The following is a 26,578-nucleotide window of genomic DNA, read 5'->3' as shown; positions in this document are numbered from 1 at the left end:
GGGGGGGTCTTCTTCCGACTTTGGGAGTCTCTTCCGACTTCTCCGCTCTCTCCCGCGCCTTCTCCCGCTATCCGATGCCTTCTCCGCGCTCCGCTATACTCTTCCAGCTCTTTTACTAGCGGCAGCCCGGTCTTCCCTGTCGTCTTCTTCCCTCTTCTCTTCTGATGTTGACTCGACGTTCTCTCCCACTGTAATGCCATGTGCACTGTCCGCAACGATTTATATAGGCATGGGGCGTGGTCACAGCGTGAGGTCACCTGGTGACCCCGCCTCTTACGACATCACAGTCCCATCATGCTCCGGGCGGTGACGTCATAAGAGGCCCCCCTTGAGGGCATGTGGCCTGGTATGGTTTTAGGAGGGGGGGCGAGCTCCTAACCTGCTGGGCTACGTGCTCGCATAAGGGTCAGGTATGGATCCTGGGGGAACCCCCATGCCGTTTTTTTTTTTTTGGCGTAGGGGTATTCCCTTTAAGATCTATACCAGACCGAAGGGTCTGGTATCATCCTGAGGGGGAACCGAACGCAAAAATTTTTTTTCGCGGGGTTCCCCTTCAAGATTCTCCTCACACGAGTCGCCCCGCAAGTCGGATCATCTTGATTCGACTTCTGGTGCGACCTCTATTCAAATCAATGGGCTTCCATAGGGAACCATTGATTTGGAATAGCTAAAGAAAGGCCGGACGAGGCTTAACACAGCATTAAGCCTCGTTAAATTGCGTTTAACACCCTTTGTCGGCGTCTTTACAGCTCTAACACTGGAGCTTCAGAACGCACTGGTCCTGGTTTTTCTTTGCAGCTTAATAAACCGCCATAGGCTAACATTGAGAGACGTTTTTAAGCTGCAAAAAACGCTCATAAAAGTGGCTGTAAAAACGTCCGTGGGCATGAGGCTAAGCAGCATCTTTAGGATTCACAGGGAAAATATAATTTCAATGAGCTGCCAAGTACCATGGCAGATACAAGTTACAGTCAATGGGTAAAACCTGCTGCACCTTTCTTAAAACAGTGCCACTCCCTATTGTTTACTGCATTTTCAGAGCACTTTGACCTCAATGTTGACCAAGCCCAAAAGGGTATGTGCATGGTAAACTGTACAAAGGTTTCCAACCACATTGTGTAGCAGCACACAAATGTATGTCATTTACCATTCATGTTGCAAGAGACAACTACCTCCACAATTTAGGACCTGAGATTTTAAGAGATTTTAAACTTCTAGTCAAAGTCCTGCATAGTAAAAAGACAATTTGACTGCCCATTAAAAAGTATTTTCTGCGTCCCGATGTTTCTAGGTGCCTGTCTTCAAAAGCTAGGCCCAACTAATGGAGATCCACCATCCACTAAGAATTCCTAAGGGGCAAACAAGAGCATTCTCCCTAGGCAAGGAAATTCCAACTTAACTGCACTTATTAGCGTAGTCGTGAAAGTCAGGCTCAGTCATAAAATGAAATCAGTTTAAGCCATCATTCACATTGAGTGAGCAAGTAACTTATATAGCGATACAAATGCAAACTAGGGAAAAGCTCTATTGAGAACGTCAGATGATGACGAAACGCGTCTGGGAAGGACAGGCAGTAGCGTCACCACGTTGAGGAGGAAGGGCTCCGTTTAATTTGCCGGACGTCTTATCTTGATTTTAACAAATGCTGTTTTTACCGCGATGTTTGTGAGTACCTTAACCGTACTTTAATAAAACCTTTTTATTACTGAATTACGCTATGGTGCATCCTTCTCTTGTTTCCTAACCTACATATGGGAGAGTGCTATCTAGCGGGTTCCTGAGTGCTGCTTCCCCCTGGGATCTGGTGGATGAAAGGCTGCGGCTGGGTTATAGCCAAACGCACAGTTGGCTTACCTTCTGGTAAGCAGCCCCTTTTACTGGTGAAGGGATCACTTCAGTCAAGCTCTTTTTTTCACTATAATGGTGGTCTGTTAAGGAATATCTGCATGAGTGTGCTTGTTGGAGGATCCGTTTTAACCACTTCCATGCTGTTTAATATTCATTATGAACTGATTAATTGATTACACTATTGTATTATAGGGGTCATTCCTTATAACTGTGATTATTTTGGCGCAGCTTTATTTGTTTCTACAAATGCAAACTAAATCGACTCAAGGCGCTGTAGGCAATATGATCGTCCAACCACGCTTCAGAAAAGATGGGTCTTAAATTTTTTTCTGAAGGCCCGATGATTTTCCTCCAACCGAATGTCTGCGGGTAGAGCGTTCCATAACCAAGGTCCTTGGACAGCGAATCGTCGTTCTCCTTTCGTTTTGTACCGAGATTTGGGGATGTGGAGGAGGTTCCGATTTGTTGACACTTGGGGCATAGTGTTTTATTTTCTCACATATGTATTGCGGCGCGATTCCTTGCGTGCATTTGTGGGTGAGGCAGAGGGTCTTGAATGTCACTCGGAGGCGGGTTTGGAATCGTGCAGGTTTGAAATGCACAATTTCAAACCCGCATTTCATTGTGAATTTGGGTGTGATTTAAAAGACTTCTGTGTGGGTTCACGCACAGATGTCTACTGAAATCGCCTCCGAAGTCGCCAAAATCAGTGCAGGAATTTGCTTTAGAAATCGGTGCCTGGAACCACACAGCTTTAAAAAAAAAAAAAATTGTCCAGGCTGGGTCCATTTCATCCAGTGCATGCATGCTGTAATCCTGAACTGCAAGTGATGTCCATTTCAGGACGTACAGACATAAATACAAATCCTTTGGCAATAGACAGCTCACATGTGGATTTCATGAGTCTCTAGCTGCTTGCCTGGCATTCAACTTTAATGCTTCTTATGATGAATCGCACATCATTTTTCTTTAGGAAGTCAAATAAGTTTCATGCTGAAGCAGAATATGCAACAGCTCCTAATGGACGTTTTAGACATAATCCCATCCTATACACACACACTCTCATGGTTACAGGTGCAGAAGCACAGACCATTCATATTTAGGACAAACAGCTGCACTCATTGCTCCAACAGTAATCAGAAACACGTTGTGTAAACACGCCGAGACTGCTCCTACATAACAGACTGGGTGCCAGATTTATGAGATGATTCACTTAATGGCACACAGACTGTAGCAAATTCAGCCTGAGAGCCAAAGCAGAGCAGCTTCACGTGTTATGTTATATAAACAAAGCAAATCAGTAAATATCAGAGTTTCCACCGATTCACATTGCAGATCATAATCTAATAGCTGTACAGTTCTTCCATCTGTTATGAACTATATATATATATATATATATATATATATATATAAAAATAACTGCACTTTAGTAAACAGTCACACGAAACCAGTGGCACCTGGTGCTCAATATATATGGGGGGGGGGGGGGGCAAACAAACTGAAAAAAATTAAAAACATCAATTGCCACCAATGTGCCCATCAAACGCAGCCACTGTGCCCATCAAACGCAGCCACTGTGCCCATCAAACGCAGCCACTGTGCCCATCAAACGCAGCCACTGTGCCCATCAAACGCAGCCACTGTACCCAACAAACGCAGCCACTGTGCCCATCAAACGCAGCCACTGTGCCCATCAAACGCAGCCACTGTGCCCCATCAAATGCTACCAGTGTGCATCCCCCGCCCGCCCGACACTTACCTGTCTCGGTGGGGCAGCGAGTCCCGACGGCAGTGTCCTCCACGCTCCACAATGTCTTCTCCAATCCCCTGATAGGCGCCCAATCACAGCGCCTGTCGTTTCAGCCAATCAGGTGACCGGTAACAGACCCAAGCACCCGATTGGCTGAGAGGCGGTTCGATGTTAGGAAAGCGAATATCCATTCGCTTTCCTAACACAAATGCTGAGTGAACAGCAAGCGCCCGCTGTTCACCTTTTTGGATGCCTATTAGAGCCTATGGCTCTAATCAAGTGCTTCCAAATATACCCCGCCATAATTCCTGTTCAGTTGACAAGGTAACTGACATTGTTTATTTGCCATAAACCACCTAAAAAGGTTTTGATAATATACCTTCTATACATGCTTCACTACTGTTATGTAACATTATCTTTCAGTTTGCATCACACGTTGTGAGTCGTTGTGAGTCATAATTCTGAGTTGTCAAACTGTGAGCATACTTGTCTTAATATGACCTGTCTCTGTTTTGTTGGCATATATTGTTAACGTTTTGCTAATAAAAATTGATTAAAACAGAAAAGTGGAGAACTGATGTAAAATGTTAAACTTTTTGGTACCCTAACATTTGCAGATAAATGGCAAGCCCCAGTTATTATTTACTGAACGTTTTGCCCATTGCTCATGAGAAAAAAAAATATTGTAATGTTAGATGGTAAATCTTCAACCTTATAAACTGCACAGGAAAATTAAGGCTGTTGCGCGACACGTAAATCTGAAATAAAGAAATATGCATGGAAAATGCACATGAACTGCAAACTAATAAAGGGATTTTTAATACAGCTTACCTGTAAAATCCTTTTCTTGGAGTACATCACGGGACACAGAGCAGCATATTCATTACTATGTGGGTTATATGGAGTACCTTCAGGTGATGGACACTGGCAATCTCAAACAGGAAGTGCCCCTCCCTATATAACCCCCTCCCATAGGAGGAGTACCTCAATTTTGTAGCAAGCAGTATGCCTCCCAAAATGGTCCCCACAAGAGGGGTGGGAGCTCTGTGTCCCGTGATGTACTCCAAGAAAAGGATTTTACAGGTAAGCTGTATTAAAAATCCCTTTTTCTTTCTCGTACATCACGGGACACAGAGCAGCATATTCATTACTATGTGGGATGTCCTAAAGCAATGCTTTACTGAGGGGAGGGAGAAATCTTCCCAAGACACAAGGATTTAATTCAGAGATACTCTCAAATAATAATAAATCCAACTTAGTTGAGAAAATTAAATTTAAACTTAAATTTTAACTCAAGGGTGCCCCCCGATTCTGAGGGTCTTAAATCGCAGCCCGCAGCACTGCCTGCCCAAAGGCTGTATCTGTATTCCTTCTTACATCCACCTGGTAAAATTTTGTAAACGTGTGGACTGAAGACCAGGTTGCCGCCTTGCATACTTGAGCCATAGAGATCTGATGGTGTGCTGCCCAGGAGGCGCCCATGGCCCTGGTAGAATGGGCCTTTACTGACAACGGAGGAGGCAACCTCTTCAAGCCGTAGGCCTGAATAATTAACTGTTTAATCCATCTCGAAATGGTGGATTTTGCAGCTGCCTGCCCCTTCTTGGGCCCATCTGGCAAAATGAATAACACATCTGTTTTCCGCATCTTCTCTGTAGCTTTAAGATAGGCCTTCATGGCCCTGACAATATCCAAGGTATGCAGCAACCCTTCCTTTCTGGAAGTGGGCTTTGGAAAAAAGGATGGTAATACCAAATCCTGGTTCAGGTGAAAACTGGATATAACCTTTGGTAAAAAGGAAGGATGAGGACGGAGAACCACCTTGTCCTTATGCAGAATAAGATATGGCTCCTTACAAGATAAGGCTGCCAACTCTGATACTCTTCTGGCGGAAACTATGGCGACCAGAAATACCAACTTCCTTGTTAGTAAAACCAAAGGAACTTCAGCCAACGGCTCAAAGGGTTGTTTCTGTAGAGTTGACAGAACAAGATTCAAGTCCCACGGACAAAGTGGTGACTTAACCGGAGGATTAATACGCAAGACCCCCTGAATGAAGGTCTTAACCAGCGAGTGGGTGGCCAGCGGCCTCTGAAACCACACTGACAAAGCTGAAATCTGTCCCTTGATTGTGCTTAATGCCAATCCTTTATCCACTCCTAGCTGGAGAAAACTTAATACTCTATCAATGGTATATTTGCGGGAAAGCCATTTCTTGGACTCGCACCAGCCTACATAGGCCCTCCAAACCCTGTAATAAATTACTCTGGAGACTGGCTTTCTAGCCTTAATCAGGGTAGAGATTACTTGTCTAGATAGACCTCTACCCCTAAGAATCAGGGATTCAGCCGCCAGGCCGTCAAATTTAGACGCCGTAATGCAGGGTGGAGGATCGGGCCTTGTGAAAGTAGGTCTGGTCGTAGAGGAAGCGTCCAAGGGTCTCCCACTGACATCTTTAGGATTAGTGAGTACCATGCCCTTCTGGGCCATGCTGGAGCTATCAGAATGACTGGCTTGTGCTCCACCCTGATCCTGCGCAACAGGCGGGGTAGTAACTGGAGCGGAGGGAAGGCATATAGAAGATTGAACTGATGCCAAGGGTAAACTAACGCATCGGTCCCGCAGGCCATAGGGTCCCGAGTCCGGGACATGAACCTGTCTAGTTTCTTGTTGAGCCTTGATGCCATGATATCCACGTCCGGCATTCCCCACTTCTGGCAAATTATCTGAAATATTTGCGGATGCAGAGACCATTCCCCTGGTGACAGAGTCTGACGACTCAAGAAGTCCGCCTGCAGGTTGTCCACCCCGGGAATGAATATTGCCGATATGCAGGGCACATGATTCTCTGCCCATAGGAAAATTAAGCTCACTTCTCTCTGAGCTGCTTGACTCTTGGTTCCCCCTTGGTGATTTATATATGCCACAGCCGTGGCATTGTCTGACTGTATCCTCACCGGGAACCCCTGTAATTTGGAGGTCCAAGCCCTGAGGGCTAGCCGAGCAGCTCTGAGCTCCAAGATATTGATGGGCAATTGACTCTCCTCCTGTGCCCACGTACCTTGGTGAGTGCACCCATCCAAGATCGCTCCCCAGCCCTTCAGGCTGGCATCTGTGGTCACTATCTTCCATGTCACGGGGCTGAAAGATTTTCCCTTCAGTAGATTCTGAGGGTCTAACCACCAACACAGACTCTGCCGGACTCTTGATGAGAGTGGCAACGGAAATTCCAAGGCCTGTGGCCTCTTGCTCCATGCTGACAGAATGGCTGCCTGCAGGACACGAGTGTGACTTTGAGCGTATGGCACCGCTTCGAAGGTGGCCACTAGCTTGCCTAGTAATCGCATGCATAGGCGAATCGTTGGTTCTCTCTTGCTTAGAACCAGATGTATCAATTCTTTGATAGCCTCGACCTTTATTCGAGGCAGGAACACCCTTTGTTGTTCCGTGTCTAATGACATGCCGAGATATTCCAACCTCTTTGTGGGTTGGAAAGCTGATTTTTCTCGGTTTAGGACCCAACCGAACCTCTCTAGGTATCGAACCGTGAGAGCTACTGCTCGCTCCAGGCCAGGAGATGAATGATCTATGATTAGAAGGTCGTCCAGGTATGCTAGGACAATGATCCCCTGGATTCTTAGGTTGGCTAGAATTGGAGCTAGGACCTTGGTGAATACTCGAGGAGCCGTAGCCAACCCGAAAGGGAGTGCCACAAATTGAAAATGACGCCGAGCCACTGTGAAGCGTAGAAACCTTTGATGTGGCTGAAAAATTGGCACATGAAGGTAAGCATCCTTTATGTCTATGGAGGCCAGAAAGTCGTCTTTCTGAAGTGCGGCGGCTGCCGATCGCACGGATTCCATCCGGAACGAGCGTACTTTTAAGTATGCATTTAATCCCTTTAAGTCCAAGATTGGCCTGACATCGCCGTTGGGCTTTGGGATGATGAACAGATTGGAGTAGAACCCTAGCCCCTGTTCCTGGGCTGGTACCTCTACTATCACGCCTTGGTAAAGCAAATGATTTAATGCCGCCATTAAGGCGGCCTTTTTTGTCGGCTCGACTGGCACTCTCGACTCCTGATAATGAGGTGGAGGGATTTTTAGAAATTCTAATTTGTAGCCTGTGGCCACGGAAGACCGGACCCACTTGTCGGGAATGTCGGTCTCCCAAATTTCTGAAAAAAGACGCAGCCTTCCCCCCACCTTCGTGGGTGGGGGCGTCCCTTCATGAGGCAGACTTAGGGGCTGTCTTTGCTGGTTTACGATACCACTGCTTCTTGCCTCCAAAGGCTTGTCCTGGTGGCTTATTGTTAAAGTATGATCTCGCAGGAGGCCGTCGATACTGCCTGGAATTGGCGGGCCCTTGAGCAGGGGGAAGCTGCCGTTTGAACGCAGGTCCCCGGACCTTCTTTTTTACTGGTAGAAGTGTACTTTTGCCACTTGAAATAGTCTGAATGTATTTATCCAGATCTTCTCCGAAGAGTCGTTCTCCATGGAAGGGAAACCCTGCCAGGAGCTTTTTGCATGGGGGCTCAGCCTCCCAGTTCTTTAACCATAAGAGCCTTCTCATATGTACTAAAAATAGTGACAGACGAGACGCTTGCTGGATGGAATCCCTTATAGCATCCACCGCGAAGCACATGGCTCTAGGAATATCAGATAATTCTTCCGCCTGTTGGGCCGGAATAACCTTAAGCATTTGTCTTGTCTGGTCTGTTAGTGCCTGACAAACTCCAATAGCAGCCACCGCTGGCTGTATTACTGCACCCGCCGTAGTAAAGGATGCTTTTAAAAGCGTCTCCAAACGCTTATCAACCGGTTCTTTAAACACCTGTATGTTTTCTACCGGGCAAGTCAAGGACTTATTTACACAGGAGATGGCGGCATCCACCACTGGGAGAGTCCACTTTTTGGCAAATTTTTCTTCCATAGGATAGACGACGGAAAATTTTTTAGGTGGTAAAAAGATTCTGTCTGGTCGTGCCCAATCCTGGAAGATTACTTCCTCTAAAAGAGGATGGACTGGAAAAACAGCGCTACTGCGAGGCGTTTTCAAAGAGCCTAAGGATGATACGGCCGGACCCTGAGGTTCCGGAAAAGGCAAATTAAACGCCAAGTGGACCATGTCTGTCAGAGAATGAACCCAGAAGCTTTCCGCTTGGGAGGCCGAGCAAGGCTCTTCATTAGCCGAACCCTCAACCTCTGAACCAATTTGGTCCCGGTCCAAATGATCCTCCTGCAACTCAAATCCCCCCGGGGAGAGAACCTCAGCATCTGAGGGTCCACACTCAGGCGACGGAGACCTAATCCGCTTTTTACCCGGTGTAGATTTGGCTATCATAGCCGCCAATCTTTTCTCTAGCCCCTCCAAGGAGGCGGCTAGCATACTCTCTGTGATAAACACAGGGTTGGGTGGATCTGATGTAGCCTCAGCACCAGATCTCCCTAATGGCTTAACCAAGGTGCCCAATGGTGTAATAACCTGTGGGGAAAGTACCGGCATAGGCCGATCTGAACCGTCAGAATCTGAGGGGGGGCCCCTCTCTTTTGTACCCCCTGATCCTGAACCCTTGGAAGCCATGGTACAATACCGAGGTACCCCTGCTTACAACCCTTGATGGTTGTAGCTAGGAGAAAATAATAGTACGGTTTTAGGGAACGGTATTAACAATTAACGTCCAAAAACCAAAACGGGAAGACCAGTATGTTTCCTATATATTTTTTTTTTTTTTTTTTTCAAAAACCTTTTTTTTTTTTTATGAAAACATGCTATCTTCCCTCAAAAAAATTGCAAGTATCCATCTGCTGTATAAGGAATTTTTTAGGCTAGTAACCACACAGCTAGTTCTGTTCACCAGAACTGCAATACTTCCTTGCGCCACTGGGTGCCCTCAGCCGCACTGCAACCGCTCTGCGTCCTCCTCCTTCAAGCTCAGCCAGCAACTGAGCTACACAGCATAGAGGAAGGGCCGCCCCTTCCTTTTATGAGACCGGATGTCCCGCCCCTCTTTCTCCACAACGGCGCGAATCATCACCCTGCGCCTATATTACAGGGCGCGCGCCCGCGCGCGCGCCCCTGTTGCGGAGGATGGGGCCACGCCGGAAGCGTCCGACATGCTGGAGGAGGACACCGCACGGCACCCAGACAGGTAAGGCCTCAGGTGAGTCACTGACCCCCCAGTCCTGGGAAAGCATAGCTAACACACAGCTCCTTTCCCAACCCAGCGCCCAGCAGACAATTTACAATGCAACACATATCTTTAGGAAGATCACACATGGGAGCCCATACACAGACCATCCTGTCTCTTTGATAGACATAGTGGCCCAAAACTGCCAATGCAAGAGCATACTCAGGCACATCCCCCAAAGATCTCCCTAGAGAGCCTGCCGACGAACCAAGTCCCGCAGGCCCCCCCTTTCTTACCTGCTCCATGCCGCAGGACTTTGCATAGCAAGCGGTCCAATCTTCCCCCATCTCCGTGGGTGGCGTACTAGACCTTCAGGCCCTGGGGTCCTAAAAAGGAACCCACTGTCCTGGGCCCATATAGCACCCTGGCAAACAGGTTACCTTAGGTACCACAGAGGTTCTAAGTCCTGGGCCCAGGGTCCAGCTCTCTAAAAAGAGAAGCATTATGGGCAAAACCCCACGGTTTGGGGCCCGGGTACTGTCCACTTTGGCTCTGAGGCACCTTGGACAGATCCGGTTAGCCTGCCTTGATCCCAAGGATGTAGGAGACAAGCTATTCCATGACCAACACCTAAGACACTGGCGAAAAAACTGAGGTACTCCTCCTATGGGAGGGGGTTATATAGGGAGGGGCACTTCCTGTTTGAGATTGCCAGTGTCCATCACCTGAAGGTACTCCATATAACCCACATAGTAATGAATATGCTGCTCTGTGTCCCGTGATGTACGAGAAAGAAATAAAGTATATGGGTGAGCTCCATTAGAGATTATTAGGCCTCGATTTGGATATAGGTGTACCCACAAGTGTGTATATCCCTCAGTAAAAGCGAATGAAGTCCAAAAAACTACCGAATCCACCATTCACTGAACTATAATGAATGTATCCTGAGACTAAGAGGGTGAGCCAGAGAAGAACATGAAAGCTCTGGAAACAATTCAACAAGCCGACCTCAATGCACTAAATTGGGCAACTAAGTGGCAAATGAGGTTTAATGTTGATAAATGTAAAGTTATGCACTTGAGAGCTAAGAATATGCATGTATTGTACATACTAGGGGGGGGGGGGGGGGGAGTACAACCGTTTCCAAAGAGAGCAAAGTCCTTTTTTGTATTAAGAGAGGTATGAACTCCAGAGAAAGCGACATCATTTTGCCCCCCTGTACATATCATTAGTAAGACCTCATCTGGAATATGCAGTTCAGTTTTGGGCCCCAGTTCATAAGAAGGATATCTGGGAACTGGAGAAAGTGCAGAGAAGGGCAACCAAACTGATAAGAGGCATGGAGGAGCTCAGCTATGAGGAAAGATTAGAGGAACTGAATTTATTCACTCTTAAGAAGAGGAGAATAAGGGGGGATATGATCAACATGTACAAATATATAAGAGGTCCATACAGTGTACTTGGTGTTGAGTTATTCACTTTAAGGTGATCACAAAGGACAAGGGGGCACTCTTTACACCTAGAGGAAAAGAGATTTAGGCCCAGATTCTCAAAGGGCTTACGATGGCGCAACGCAATGTACGCTGTCTTAAGTCCTAATCTGGGCCGTCGTATCTATGCGACTGATTCTTAGAATCAGTTACGCATAGATATCCATTAGATCCGACAGGCGTAAGGCTCTTACACTGTCGGATCTTAAATGCATTTTTTTTTCGCCGCTAGGTGACGCCTCCGTTGTTTTCCCCGTCGAGTATGCAAATTAGCAAAATACGCAAATTCCCAAACGTACGCATGGTCGACGCAGTGAAGTTACGACGCTTACGTTAGATTTGCGCTGCGTAAAGTTGCCCCTGCTATATGAGGGGCAACCAATGTTAAGTATGGCTGTCGTTCCCACGTCGAAATTTTAAAATTGACGTTGTTTGCGTAAGTTGTCCGTGAATGGGGCTGGACGCCATTTACGTTCACGTCGTTGCGACGTCATTTGGAGGAATGCACCCTGGGATATTTTCCGGACGGCGCATGCGCAGTACGTTCAGCGCGGGAATGCGCCTAATTTAAATGCTCCACGACCCTACCCGGCTAATTTGAATTAGGCGGGCTTGCGCCGGGTGATTTACGCTACGCCGCCGCAACTTTACAGGCAAGTTCTTTGTGAATGAAGCACTTGCCTGTAAAACTTGCGGCGGCGTAACGTAAATCAGATACGTTACGCCCGCACAGTTTTACGCCCATATACGAGAATCTGGGCCTTAATCTCTAAATACGGAAAGGTTTCTTCACAGTAAGGCCCCATTCACACCTGAGCATAACCTGAGCATAGCGCTTTCAGGCAGAAAGTCGCGCAATTTTACCGAAATTTTTGCAGCGGTTTTTACCGCGATTTTGTACAGGTCAAAAGGTCACCAGTGTGAAAACCGCCCAAATCTGCCTAAAAGAAAAGTCCCAGAACTTGTATGAGCTTCAGGCGTTTTGGACCTTATGGCTTCAGGCGTTTTGGAGTGGAGATGTGAACCATCTCCATAGAGAATGATAGATTTTTTTCCCCTCCAGCGTTTTGTAGCTTCAGGATTTTTTTCCTAACTATAGCAAATTGCTTTGCTGGGGTTTTACGGCTTCCTCTGGATCAACTGCGCGTATAGGATTGTGTATATAGGATTGTATTATTATTGGTTGAACTGGATGGACTTGGGTGTTATTTTTTTACATAGTTCGGTTGAAAAAAGACACAAAATTTTGGGGCTCTGTGGATGTTCTAAAATAAGTTAGTGGTAAGGTTAGAAGCACTGGGTGCCTTCTATCTGGAATAAACACAGCCATGCATTGTGACTAGAAGACAGATGTAACAATCATCATGCATTAATTGATCACAACAAAAAAAGACATGACCACTTACTTTTGCTCTTGCAAATGTTCCCCTGTGTTCTGACTGGAATCAGTCTAAAAAGAACAAACACAAAGACATAAGAAAAAACACAAAACAGAGAAGTACTAAATAGAAAATTTTACAAACAAACTGTCAGGATCTGAAAGTGCATTTCAAGAAGACACATTTATTATACACCCACCCACATTTATTATACACCCAAGAAGACACATTTATTATATTGCAGCTTACCAGACTTTTCAGGTGGGAGATAAATATGAATTAATTAAAAACAAATCCTTTTTCCAATGAAGATCCTGACCATAACACACTTCCTGCTACTAGAGTGACAGCATGCACTCGGTTAAAGAACAGCGTTGTCACTCTAGGACAGCTCTACAGAATACGCCTTTTCCATAACCTAGAAGGGAGGTGTTCTCTAGTCCAAAAAAAGAACTGGGAACAAAAGCTAACTGACAACAGGAAAACATACTTGGAACACATAAAGTTATCAGCTCACAAGAGGACTGGCAGGATTAACTAGTATTTGTATTAACTTATCGCACAGGTACACCATACGGTGACAAACTGCTTTCAATTACCTTATTTATCGGCGTATATCGCGCACTATTTTCCCCTTAAAATAAGGGGAAAATCGTGGGTGCGCGATATACGCCGATAGCCGCTTCCCGCGCTCAGTTTGAAATCCTGCGCCGACATATACCGAGTGCAGTACACTCGTGTACATTCAGCTAGTCTCGGCTTCGCTCGTGTTTACGCATAAACGTCACAGAGCGTGAGCGAAGCCGAGCCTTGCCGAATGTACCCGAGTGTACTGTACTCGGTATATGTCGGCGGAGGCGTTCGAACTGAGCGTGGGAAGCGGGGACTCGACTTGAGGCGCGCGCTGGAGAACACCATCGAGGCCGCAGACGGACGCCGGACAGGACGATGGACGCTGGGAAGACACCAAAACTGTAAGTAATAAAATCATATAACATTTTTTTTTACAGGAATTTCGGGGGCAACTTTAGGGGTGCGCGGGATACGCGGGAGCGCGTTATACCGCGATAAATACGGTATATATTTAACCAAGCAAATAAGAAAATGTAATTGGTTGGGGTTTACATACACCAAGGATTTTTTTTTTTATTATGGATTCCCCTCAAAACCTTTCAAACACCTCAAAATGGTGAACCACTGACAATTAATTCCTATGGCGGTGCCTGTAGTTAAATTATGTACAGTACAAACCAGCTATCTGGAGAAGTATTAATAGACATGTGCAGTAGAAGCTGGAGATGCAGCCAAGACTTTTATACAAGGCTGAGGCAGGGTCACGTAGTGAAGATCTCAGAAGTGTGCCTTGAAAAAAATATTCATACCCCTTGAAATTTTCCACATTTTGTCATGTTACAACCAAAAATATTACATTATTTCATTGGGATATTATATGATAGACCAACACAAAATAGCACATAATTGTGAAGTGGAAGGAAAATGAGAATTGGTTTTCAAAATCTTTACAAATATTTTAAAAGTGTGGCGTGCATTTGTATTCAGCCCCCTTTTGTCCGATACCCCTACCTAAAATCTAGTGGAACCAATAGCCTTCAGAATTCACCCAATTAGTAAATAGAGTCCACCTGTGTGTAATTTAATCTCTGTATAGTTACGGCTGTTCTGTGAAGCCCTCAGAGGTTTGTTTGAGAACATTAATGAACAAACAGGACCATGAAGGTCAAGGAACAAACCAGACAGGTCAGGGATAAAGTTGTGGAGAAGTTTAAAGCAGGGTTAGGGTATAAAAAAATATATCCCAAGCTTTGAACATCTCACTGAGCACTGTTCAATCCATCATCCAAAAATGGAAAGAGTATGTCACAACTGCAAACCTACCGAGACATGGCCATCCACCTAAACCGACAGGCCAGGCAAGAAGAGCATTCATGATCAGAGAAGCAGCCAAGAGGCCCATGGTAACTATAGAGGAGCTGCAGAGATCCACAGCTCAGGTGGGAGAATCTGTCCACAGGACAACTATTAGTCGTGCACTCCACAAGTCTGGCCTATATGGAAGAGTGGCAAGACGAAAGCCATAAGAAGTCCCGTTTGCAGTTTGTGAGAAGCCATGTGGAAGAAGGTGCTCTGGTCAGATGAGACCAAAATTATTTTTTTTGGCCTAAAAGCAAAAACGCTACGTGTGGCAAAAAACGAACACTGCACATCACCCTGAACACACCATCCCCACTGTGACACATGGTGGTGGCAGCATCATGTTTTGGGGATACTTTTCTTCAGCAGGGACAGGGAAGCTGGTCAGAGTTAATGGGAAGATGGATGGAGCAAAATACAGGGCAATCTTAGAAGAAAACCTTTTAGAGTCTGTAAAAGACTTGAGATTGGGGCAGAGGTTCACCTTCCAGCAGGACAACGATCCTAAAACACACAGCTAAAGCTACAATGGAATAGTTTAGATCAAAGCATATTGTGTCAGAATGGCCTAGTCAAAGTCCAGACCTAAATCAAAATGAGAATCTGTGGCAAGACTTGAAAATTGCTGTTCACAGACACTCTCAATCCAATCTGACAGAGCTTGAGCTATTTTGCAAAGAAAAATTTACGTCAATTTCACTCTTTAGAGATAGGCAAAGCTGGTAGAGACATACCCAAAAAGACTTGCTGCTGTAATTGCAGCAAAAGGTGGTTCTACAAAGTATTGATTCGGGGGGGGGTGAATACAAATGCACGCCACACTTTTCAGATATTTGCCATTTATCATTTTCCTTCCACTTCTCAATTTTGTGCCACTTTGTGTTGGTCTATCACATAAAATCCCAATAAAGTAAATTTAAAAGTTTTTGGTTGCAACATGACAAAATGTAAAAAAATTCAGCAGGTATGCATACTTTAAGGCACTGTATACGGCTATGTGGCTTTCACTGAGGAAGTGCCCTTTAAAACATTGCGAAAAGGCACACAAAGCGTGTTTTTGAACTTCTTTGTTTTTGTTAACCAATATATTTAAGTGCATGAGATTCCTTATACATCTCTGCAAGTGCAATAGTATGTGCGCCACATTTAGGGCAGCCTATTAATATCAAAGGGCTGCCCTATGCACACAAATCACACAAAGGAAGTGCATGACCTTTTTTATTTTTTAAATCATGCCTCACCAAATACATGGTTCACTGGTATCGGTCCTTAGCTACATTCGTTTTCATTTTTCAGGCTAGGCACATTTTCAGCAAACAGAAAACACCCATCAATCTTTCCAGAAATACAGAGTTCTTGTTACTTCCTGTGAGCTAAAATTATATAAATGTTATATAAACTACTTATCCTAACAGCCTCATTATAATGGAGACAAGCAAATGAAGATACAAAAGGTATGGAAAATAATTCCCCCACACACACACACACTTTGTTGCTTTGAAGCCTGAAATTATGACAAACAGTTTGTGTTCTATCCAGCTCTATTTACTCTATAACATCTAAGTAAAAAGGTAAAACACTGACATGTTAAAAAAAAAAAAAAAAAAAAAATCCAAAAACAAAAACACTGAAATACAGATCACCCGCCTCCTAAAAATGACTTGTAAACTCAATCAGGTGTAGCTAATCACCTTCTCATTGGCACACAAAGCCATTTGACTTTCAACGAAAGATCAACTGTGATCATTTTGATTAGCTCAGCATGAAAAAAGATTTCCTGGAGCATTTCAGTCCCTGATAGTGCAACTGCAAAATTTCAAAGGCTTTATCAATGCCTAGAAGCACAGTGAAGTCTGTTATTAAGAGATGGAAGGTATTTGGTGCAAGACACCCTCCCTGGATCAGGACATCACTCCAAACTGGATATAAGAGCCAGGAGGAAACTAGTCAGAGAGGCTACCAAGAGGCCTACAGCAACTCGGAAACAGTTGCAGGAATTTATGACAGTGGTCATTGTGTCTATGTGACAACAATATCAGATTCTCCACAAACGTAGGTTGTATGGGAGGGTTGCAATAAAAAGTGACTCTGATCCCCGCTGAGCAGGAATACATCAGATCTGTCTCCGCTCACTGTGCTAACCTGTCAGAGCCCCGCTCTCCTCTATGGCGAGATCAAATGAAAAACAGACCGCCTGTCCATTTTCATCTGATCCCATCCTCCAGACGGATGGAAAATCATCCATCTGGATTTCACGGACAGGATCGGATAGCGGCGGGAGTCAGCGGACATGTCACCGCTCCATAGGAGTGAATGGAGGCTCCAATTGGGTCTGCCTGAAAAACTGACAGACGGACCTGATCGGAAAGCCTGTGTGAAAGGGGCCTGATGCAGCTCTTAACACATTTAGGTCACCAGCAGAGAAAAATACAAATGTACTGCATTATACCACAAACATTTCACAAGAACACCATAACCCGTGGGTTGCAGGAAAGAAATGCGCTCCGTGTAAGGTCAGACTTAGAGAGTGAGAGCCATTTCCCCTCTTAAAAAGGGGTTGTAAAGGTTTTTTAATTTTTTTTAAACAAACATGTCATACTTGCCTCCACTGTGCAGCTCGTTTTGTCTAGAGTGGCCCCGATCCTGGTCTTCTGGGGTCCCTCAGCGGCTGACTCGGCAAGAGCCAACTCCTGTTCTGGGAAGCTCTCTCCCAAGGAGGTTAGCTTGTGGGCGCGCTCCCGTGATGCAGGGTATCACTTATCCCCGCCCCATGGCACGTCGCGTCGTTGATTAGATCGACAGCAGCCAATGGCTGCGCTGCTATCACTCTCAAATGAAGATCCGAGAAGACAGGGGCGAGTAGCCAGCGCATTCACGGCGCGGGACTTTTGAGGACTCAGGTAAGTAAACCGGGGACTTGTAAGCATCGGATGTTTTTCCACCTTAATGCATAGGATGAAAAAACGCAAAAGCTTTACAACCCCTTTAAGCAGTTGTCCCCATTGGGCAAATTCACCCTCATCTCTTGTTCTAGAGACAATTTTACAATTTTGGATTCGCCCTCACTTTCTCAGTGACAACGGCCTCCAGTACAAATGGAGAGGTACATCTTCCCAATGGGGACAAAGACAGCAATTCAAAACTATCCAAAACAAACAAAAAAAGGCTAAAAAAAATATATACTTTCATTTTCATCTCTGAAAGGAATGTACCAGTACCCTTTACCATAAACAATGATGCATGCCCTATTTCAAGGAAATCAGTCTGATCAGTAATGGGAATAAAGTTATGTAACTTAATGTAAATGAAGATGTACACATCAGCCAAAAATGTAAACTATTTAGTCTGAAACCTAAACCTGCCAGTGTGACAAACCATCTGCAAAGTTTAGAAGGAACATATGGAATTTATAGATTCCAGCTAGAATTTCACAATGTTGCTAAGATGGCACAATAAAACAACATCATGAACCAAATTGCTCTCGTGCTATTCAGCCCACATTGTGTCATGATAGAAATCTTTGCAGGCTATTTTAAGAGGTGAAATCGGCAGCAGTCCACAAAAAGGGTAATGTTTTGGGCTTTGCATTATGCTCCTGCCATGTCTTAACAAAACACTGAAGTGATGGAAACCATACTTGTTTCCTATAGGGAGTCTACATAGGATGGAATGTTGAAAAGAACGGCTTCCAACATTTGAAATTTTCTACACAGACTTTAAAGGGTCACTAAAGGAATTTTTTTTTTGCTGAAATGACTGTTTATTCGGTATAGAGACATAAAAGTTAACCGATTCCTTTTAAAAATGATTAAAAATTGAATTTAATCTATCATATAATGTGCCTCTAGTTTCACTTTCGGTTTTAAAAGGTACATACATGAAGTTCCGGGTGAGAGGTGAGTCGGGAAGACTCACAGAACAAAAACAAACAAATCCAGGGCAGTGTTTTGTTTTTAAAATGAATCTGATTGGTTCTGAGGAGTTTTAGACACACAGTAATGACAGCTTAGACCACCGTGAAAATCTCCCAGTATGATGGTTATAAGGAAACAGGCAACCAGGAAGTGTGGAGATCACAGCAGAATTACAGCTACTTCAAAGCAAAAACGAACAATGAGGACGTTCATAACGAAACGTACGTCGGGGCGGTACCCAACCACGCACGCAAATTCGTCACTTCCTGCTACGCTGGCTTCGATCACCGCTGAGGTGGAACGCACGCTCCATAGACGAGAGCGGCACACAACGCCAGGTTCCGACACATAATCCAACGCGACCAAGCCTCAGTGCCGGGTTCAAGGCACTACTAATGGTAGGCGGCCACTTGGCTCCCTCTGCATATGTTTAACCTAAAATAAACGTATTACACTATGTTTGGCACCGTTCTATTTTTCATGCAATTATCGGGCTATCCATGACTGCAACAATCATCACTGCCAGGACGCATTTGACTACACAGGTGATCCTGTCAAAAGCTTTGAATGTCCCCTTCTTTGGTATCAAACTAAGGGGCACATTTATTTGGTAAGGAGCCATTTCACTTATCCACTTCGGGTGTCTGTTTTAATGGTGGAGGTGGAACACTATTTTATCAATTGGAAGCACACATCTTTCTTCATACCTGAGGACTAATTTTGAGAATAATTTTCTTCATTTTATGGTTTTAAGCACAAATTGGACTGGTTCATTTGAGCTCAGTTCACACTATTTGTTTGGTACAGGAATCTGAGCAATTAATATCATCAGATAGCTCAGCTCACATGGACTTTTTTACTAGATCTTCTAGTATCTAAAGGTGTTTCAGTAACATATATATTTGTATATTGTATTGATTCAAATATGTATCATTAGTGTTAGCGCACCCATCCCCCACACATTTTCAATGAGGACATGAAACCAGTACTGCAGTAAGGTAAAGGAAGCTATTTAGCTAAAAAAAAAAATTCCTTTAGTGACCCTTTAATATTAGTAAACATATGCCTAGTGCTTTGATAGGTATCTGCAGGTCTATGGGCATTTTTTTCATAGATTTACCTTTCTGCAAGTTGCAAGAAAGACACAGTAAACTGTGAATGTGGTCTCGGGCAGGTAAAAAGGTTGTAAACCTCTGAAAAAAAAAAAAAAAAAACCCGCAAGACAAAAAGGCATAATGAGCTAGTATGCAGGGGGTGCAGTTTGGGCAGGGTGGTAAAAAAAACATCTGCAGCGCATTTGAACTTTTCCTAGGTTAGCTGCACTTTGCCATAGACTTATATGATATCCTACAGGTGTGGTGCACTTTCTGAAATAGCACAAAAATTCCTGCATTCAGAAAGTGCACCAAACCCGCAGGTATGCTGCACTGCACCTGTGTGGGTAACCCGCAGCACATCAGTGTGAAAGCAGCTCTATACTATTATGTCCAGTGTATTGCTTCACACTGACCTGAAGATCTCTTCTTTCCTGCTGCTGGCACCGCTATGGAGACCACTAGCTGGCATAAGAGGTGGGGTGCAGTTGGTATCACTCCACATGAGACAAGAGCCAGAACTACAGAGGAGGGATCGGATTATGTTGCTCTTGCTCTATAGGTGTGAACCCAGCCTTAAAAAAGGAGCTCTAGGTTCCTTCAGAAAAATGTTAAAGTCAGCAGCTACGAATACCAGCTGCTGACTTTTGATATTAGGACACTTACCTATCCAGGAATCCAGCGGTGTCCTCACCAGAGTTGCTGCCAGGAACTGAAGCCTTGCGGCTTCACAGCCGGTTCCCCGCTGTGCTCTGTGTATGGGCCAGCTGCGGGGGAAGGAGGAGGGGGGCCGAGGCGAACTCAGCCGGAAGTGGGAGCGGGTACCTGTCAAAACCAGGTACCCACTCGTCTCCAAAAGAAGCCAAATATGGCAGCGGAGGAAAGGGGGGAGTGGACCTTCGCTTTAAACATTTCACCTTTGTAGTGTGGGGGCAGCCAACTGCAAGGAAGGCTTCAGGGTTTAACAGAGCAATAAAATGTACAATACTCAATAATACAACAGGGACTTTTATTTTACAGAATCCAGTCCTAACAAACTGAATTTGCACACAGTCTGACCAAATCTGCAATTACCCACAAACGCAGCAGTCAGATATGTAGTTCAAGTATAAGTGTGTGTCCAAAATGTATTTTTGGTTTGGATGGCGTTGAGAAGGAATTAGAGCCTCTGTCGTGTTTTTAGTGCCATGTGCCGCCCCCCCCCCCCCCCCGCTGGGGAGATTCACCCTCTCTGGTAACTACTGGGACACCTCTTCTGCTAAGAGGGGAATTCCCCTCAGCTTTCCTCACATTCCTGCTAATTTTCCTGGACAGGAAGTGAAGATAAATCTCCCTAAAGGGCCACAGACAGCAAACACACACCCGCAACATGATGGGGTTTTAACCCCTTTACTTGGCTATACATACGCTAGTAACCTCTCACTCATTAACGACATAAGCCTAGTACACACAGCCTGAATGTCAGCGACATCGGTCTGTTCAATAAAAAACACATTTGGCCTATGTGTATGGCAGCCGGTCTGACAGAAGACGGCCATTTGACTGGCTTCAGTTGGACGTGCATGCTGGAAAAACAGCGGCTGATGACTGTTCTGGTGGGGGGCATCCCCCTGTCAGAACACAATAGCTTAGTGGGGGAGATCGCTGTACTAATAGTGGATTGTTAGTACATCGGACTCCGACCAAATCGGTCTTTTTTTATTTTTCAATCCGCTGGTTAATCTCCTGTCACAGCACAGAGGAAACTGGACTCACTTCCTGGCACTAAGCCACATATGATAACAAATAGGCCCTGAGTGAGGTTAATTATTATTGATATGTCGCTGTTACTGTTCAGAGTATGTAGCTGCTACTGGGGGTGGAAAGACTTAAGAGAACTACAGATAGGAATATACTGTTGTGCTCATAAGTTTACATACCCTGGTAGAAATGTATGGTTTCTTAGCCATTTTTCAGAGAATATGAATAACACAAAAACATTTCTTTCACTAAGGCCCCTTTCACACCAAGGAGTTTTTCAGGTGGTTTAGCGCTAAAAATAGTACCTAAATACCGCCTGAAAATCTCCTTCCCTGCAGTCTCAATGTGAAAGCCCTAGGGCTTTCACACTGAGGCGATGCGCTGGCGGGACCGCTGCCAGCAGCATCTTTGGAGCGGTGAGAGAAGGAGGTGTGTTTACCGCTCCTTCCCATTGAAAGCAGTGGGCACCGCGGTAATACCGCCCACAATGCGCCTCTGCAGAGGAGAATTGCAGGCGGTATTAACCCTTTTTCGGCCGTTAGCAGGGGCAATTCAGACGGTATAGCGACGCTAAAAAATTGTGTCGCTATACCGCCACCGCACATCCCGCCCCAGTGTGAAAGGGGCTTCATGGTTAGTGCTTGGCTGAAGTCATTTATTATCAAACAACTATGTTTACTCTTTTTAAATCATAATGGCAACAGAAACTACACAAATGATCCTGATCAAAACTTTACATACCCTGGTGATTCTGGCCAGATAGCATGCACACAAGTTGACACATAGGGGTTTGAATGGCTGTTAAAGGCAACCATCATCACCTGTAATCTCTTTGCTTGTAATTAGTGTGTATGTATAAAAGGTCAACGAGTTTCTGTACTCCTGACAGACCCTTGCATCTTTCATCCAGCGCTGCACCGACGTTTCTGGATTCTGAATCATGGGGAAAGCAAAATAATTGTCAAAGGATCTGCAGGAAAAGGTAGTTGAACTGTATAGAACAGGAAAGGGATATAAAAAGATATCCACGGAATTGATCAGCAGTGTTCAAATTTTAATCAATAAGTGGAAAATGATGGGTTCTGTTAAAACCAAACCACGGTCAGGTAGACCAACTAAAATTTCAGCCACAACTGCCAGGAAAATTGTTTGGGATACAAAGAAAAACCCACAAATAACTTCAGATGAAATAAAGGACTCCCTGAAAACATGTGGTGTGGCTGTTTCAAGATGCACAATAAGGAGGCACTTGAAGAAAGATGGGCTACATGGTCGAGTCGCCAGAAGAAAGCCACGCAAATGCCACAAAGTATCCCACTTACAATACACCAAACAGCACAGAGACAAGCCTCAAACCTTCTGGCATTTGGAGTGATGAGACCAAAATTTCCCTTTTTGGCCAAAACCATAAACTCTACATTTGGAGAGGAGTCAACAAGGCCTACGATGAAAGGTATGGAGGTGGATTTCTGATGTTTTGGGGATGTGTGAGCTACAAAGACACAGGAAATTTGGTCAAAATTGTTGGCAAGATGAATGCAGTATGTTATCAATAAATACTGGAGGAACATTTGCATTCATCAGCCAGGAAGCTGCGCATGGGATGTACTTGGACATTCCAACATGACAATGATCCAAAACAAGTCGACCTGTCATTGGCTACAGCAGAATAAAGTGAAGGTTCTGAAGTGGCCATCTCAGTCTCCTGACCTCAATATCATTGAGCCACTCTGGGGAGATCTCAAAACGTGCAGTTCATGCAAGACAGCCCAAGAATTTACAGGAACTGGAGGGTTTTTGCCAAGAGGAATGGGCAGCTTTACCATCTGAGAGGATAAAGAGCCTCATCCACAAACACCACAAAAGACTTCAAGCTGTCATTGACGTTAAAGGAGGCAATACGCGGAATTAAGAACTGAGGCATGTAAACATTTGATCAGGGTCATTTGTCATTATGATTTAAACACAGTCGATTGATAATAAATGGCTTCAGCCAAACATTAACCATGAGTGAAAGAAAAGTTTTTGTGTTATCATTCATATTCTCTGAAAAATGGCCAAGAAATCAGAAATTCTTGCCAGGGTAAGTAAACTTATGAGCACAACAGTCGACCTTGCCATAAAGACACTCCAATAGTGGTGCTGCATGTCCATTGTGTAAACGTGATGTGTGTATTCTTTAAAACAGCATTCAATTAAAGCAGCAAAGTACAACCTATAGAAGAAGAGCGCTTTGCATGTTCAAGAAACAAAGAGCGCTTAGTATCCACTCAGTCACAGGAAGTGGCTTTACATTTAAAACATACGCATGAAGACAAGTTCTATAATTGGCTTTCCACTGAGAACATTCTCATACTAACATCGCTGACAAGTAAGGACTTTAACTGAACGTATGCAATACATTGTTGACATGAAGGGCTTATAAAAGTTAAGAACTGACCGTGTAAAACAGAGAACAGAGAATATGCATTCTTTTATAGGTCTATCTTATAAACCAGTCTCAAAAATATTCCAATTGCACACCTTCCTGGAAAATGGCCGATAAGAAAGGAGGGTGCTGAAGCGATTACCAGTTGGGAACCGGAAAGGCAATCATGCAAACATATTCGCCAGCACACCGAGGATCATTTAGAAAATGGTCCAGAAATTCTTTAATGCATAGAAACGATCAAAACACCAACGTTTCGAGGTTGCACAGGACCTCTTCGTCAGGCATTTGCCTGACGAAGAGGTCCTGTGCGACCTCGAAACGTTGGTGTTTTGATCGTTTCTATGCATTAAAGAATTTCTGGACGTTTTTCTAAATGATCCTCGGTGTGCTGGCGAATATGTTTGCGTATCTTATAAACCAGACACGACCAACATGATATAACTAAACATAGGTGTTAATGCATCGGTATAAAGTTATGCGGTTTACATATCCAATTTAACATTTCATATGTACATGGGGTAACCATATTTGCTCATTACATAAAAGAGCTGTTTTCAAGTCACCGAAAAAACAATACATTCCCCCATGTGTGGTTATCCGATTTTCAGTTGTTAACAGAGTGACTATCACACTGCACTGAGCCAACAAGACCTACCTCTAGTGCAGTGCCCCTCAATCTGTGGCCCTTTGCTTGCCTGGCTCTTGGAGCACCATTTCTCCCCACTGACACCCATAATGGGGAGCTATTCCTCCAAATGATGGCTTTTCCTTCCACGGTTATCCAGACTTAGGTATTATTCCTCCTCCCACTGACTACAGATGCTAGCGCTCACCGACCACCAACCTTGTGACATTTTTTACTTCCACACACCACTGAAACAGGAGACTGTGTCCATCAACTACAGTCTACTGCCTAAAGCAAACTGTCCCTCTGAAAAAAGTTTAAGAACCCCCGTTTTAGATGTTTCATTACAAATCTTTATAAATTAAAAGTGGTTGTAAACTTCAGACATGAAATATGAACAAAGCATATATAGTGTGCAATTGTCTCAAGAAAGAGCACCAAGTGTCATTTCTAATGTCTCCTGCTTTATTCCTCGGCTATCGGCACGAGTCAATTCTGACACCAAGAGAAAAATGGTAACAGGGGAGGGATCTTCAACTGATTGACAGCCTCAGCTTTGTTCCTGTGTGAAGGGGGGGGCTATCTTTTCCCTCCAATCAGCTCTTAGAGCTTTCCTCACTGAGCTCTGCAGAGTGCAACTTCAGCTCTATTTGTGGGGGGAGCGGGAGGTTGATGATTTTTTTTTTTGGGTACAGCGTTGCATGACTGCACAATTGTAAGGTAAAATAACAGCGCCATTATTGCAGGAAATGGCCTGGTCATGAAGGGGGTAAATCCTCTTGAGGTGAAGTGGATAACATAATTCTGGGTGTATCGGATCTCTTATACTACAAAGTGCTCTATATTATCACTGTGTCCTATACAGATGTAGGGGCAGGTGGATGGAACCTCAGAGGGGACCAGGTATTCAAGTGGCCCAGGAGTTTTAGATGCAGGGAAATTTTTAACTACAGCTCTGAAAAAGAGCAAAGACAGGTAAGCCTCTCTACAGGCAGCATTTATTTTTTTATTCCAAGAGCCATTTTAGGGCCAGGATTACACTCAACCCGGTATGCACATGGTACTTCACTATACATGCTTTGCGGTGCCATTTATGTTGAACGTCACCCCAATACAACTGTGCTTCAGTGCATCATGCCACCTTATATGCGTTGCCATCCTCTGCATTACAAAAAGAGTCAGGGTCGGCGTCGTTTTCAGCCCATTAAAATGGGTTAACACACGTTATGAAACTTTGAATCTGACCCAAGTTTTTGGCTAGGCCATTCACACAATTTAATACCAATTTGAGCTTTCTTGAGTTTAATGTACAAATATAGAATATTTTCAGTAAGTAAACATTCTGGGTTTCTATAGTAACATTTACCTAAAATGACAAGTTATTTTAAATTTTTTACTAATTTGAAGCTCCTTATTGTGCCGATCGTTCTTCATATACTGATTTGCAGTTGCTCTCTTCTCCAATGACCAGATTTCTATTTTAGGTTATAGGATCAGTATGTGCGGTAATGAGTGGGGACATTTGTGCAGGCTTTTGTCCTTGGATGGGTAAAACATGAATATGCAGGGTACACTCGTACAAACCTATCATTCCCTTCACAAAAGGAGCAGAGGTAGGTAGGCTTTTATACGGCTGGCCATACTCAAAAACTATATATATTCCTCCTCAGCACGGATGTACAAATCTCCCAATGTGGCCATTGTACCGCAAGCAGCCGCTGTTTGGGTGAAAATTTTCCAGCAGGCTTTTGTTGAACAAAGCAAGGCCAGCAGGGCCACCTGAGTGTATTGGCCATGTCCCCAGGAACCAGATGAAATTCATACAGGAGTAGGGACAGCCTAAGAGAACTTGACTGCAAGTTCCGATTGAATGCTGGTTTATCATCAAGACCGGCTCCTGTTGTACCAAATATCGTCCAGTTTCTGCTGAACCAGCAAACTTTCGGTAGATATGTACCAGGCTTGGAGTTATTGTAAAGTCACGTTTTTTTAACAAAATAAAAAAACATACATACATTGTATACTTACCACCTCTGTGCAGTTGGTTTTGCAGAGATGCCTGGATCCTCCTCTTCTTGGGTCCCTCTTTGCTGCTCCTATCGCGTACCCCAACAGTCAGCAGCTTCCTATGGGGGCACTGGAGCAGAGTCACAGCTCTGTGTGTACATTCAAACACAGAGCCCCGACCCGGCCCTACTCCCTCTCTCCCCTGATTGGCTGACAGACAGCGACAGCCAGGGGAGCC

At 44.6% G+C, this 26,578-nt stretch overlaps 1 protein-coding gene across 1 annotated transcript in view; it reads right to left on the bottom strand.

Annotated features, from left to right (window-relative positions):
* TMEM131L (transmembrane 131 like) overlaps positions 1-26,578 on the bottom strand; it is a 146,713-nt gene that overhangs the window by 102,087 nt on the left and 18,048 nt on the right. The window contains exon 3 of the mRNA XM_040331969.1: positions 12,625-12,668. Within this exon, the coding sequence (XP_040187903.1) occupies positions 12,625-12,668 (44 nt within the window). The remainder of the gene's footprint in view (positions 1-12,624; positions 12,669-26,578) is intronic.

Source organism: Rana temporaria, chromosome 1, assembly GCF_905171775.1.
Source record: "Rana temporaria chromosome 1, aRanTem1.1, whole genome shotgun sequence".
NCBI classification, from domain to species: domain Eukaryota; kingdom Metazoa; phylum Chordata; class Amphibia; order Anura; family Ranidae; genus Rana; species Rana temporaria.
The sequence above is the reverse complement of the archived record's forward strand: the minus strand, read 5'-3'. Positions and strand labels throughout refer to the sequence as shown.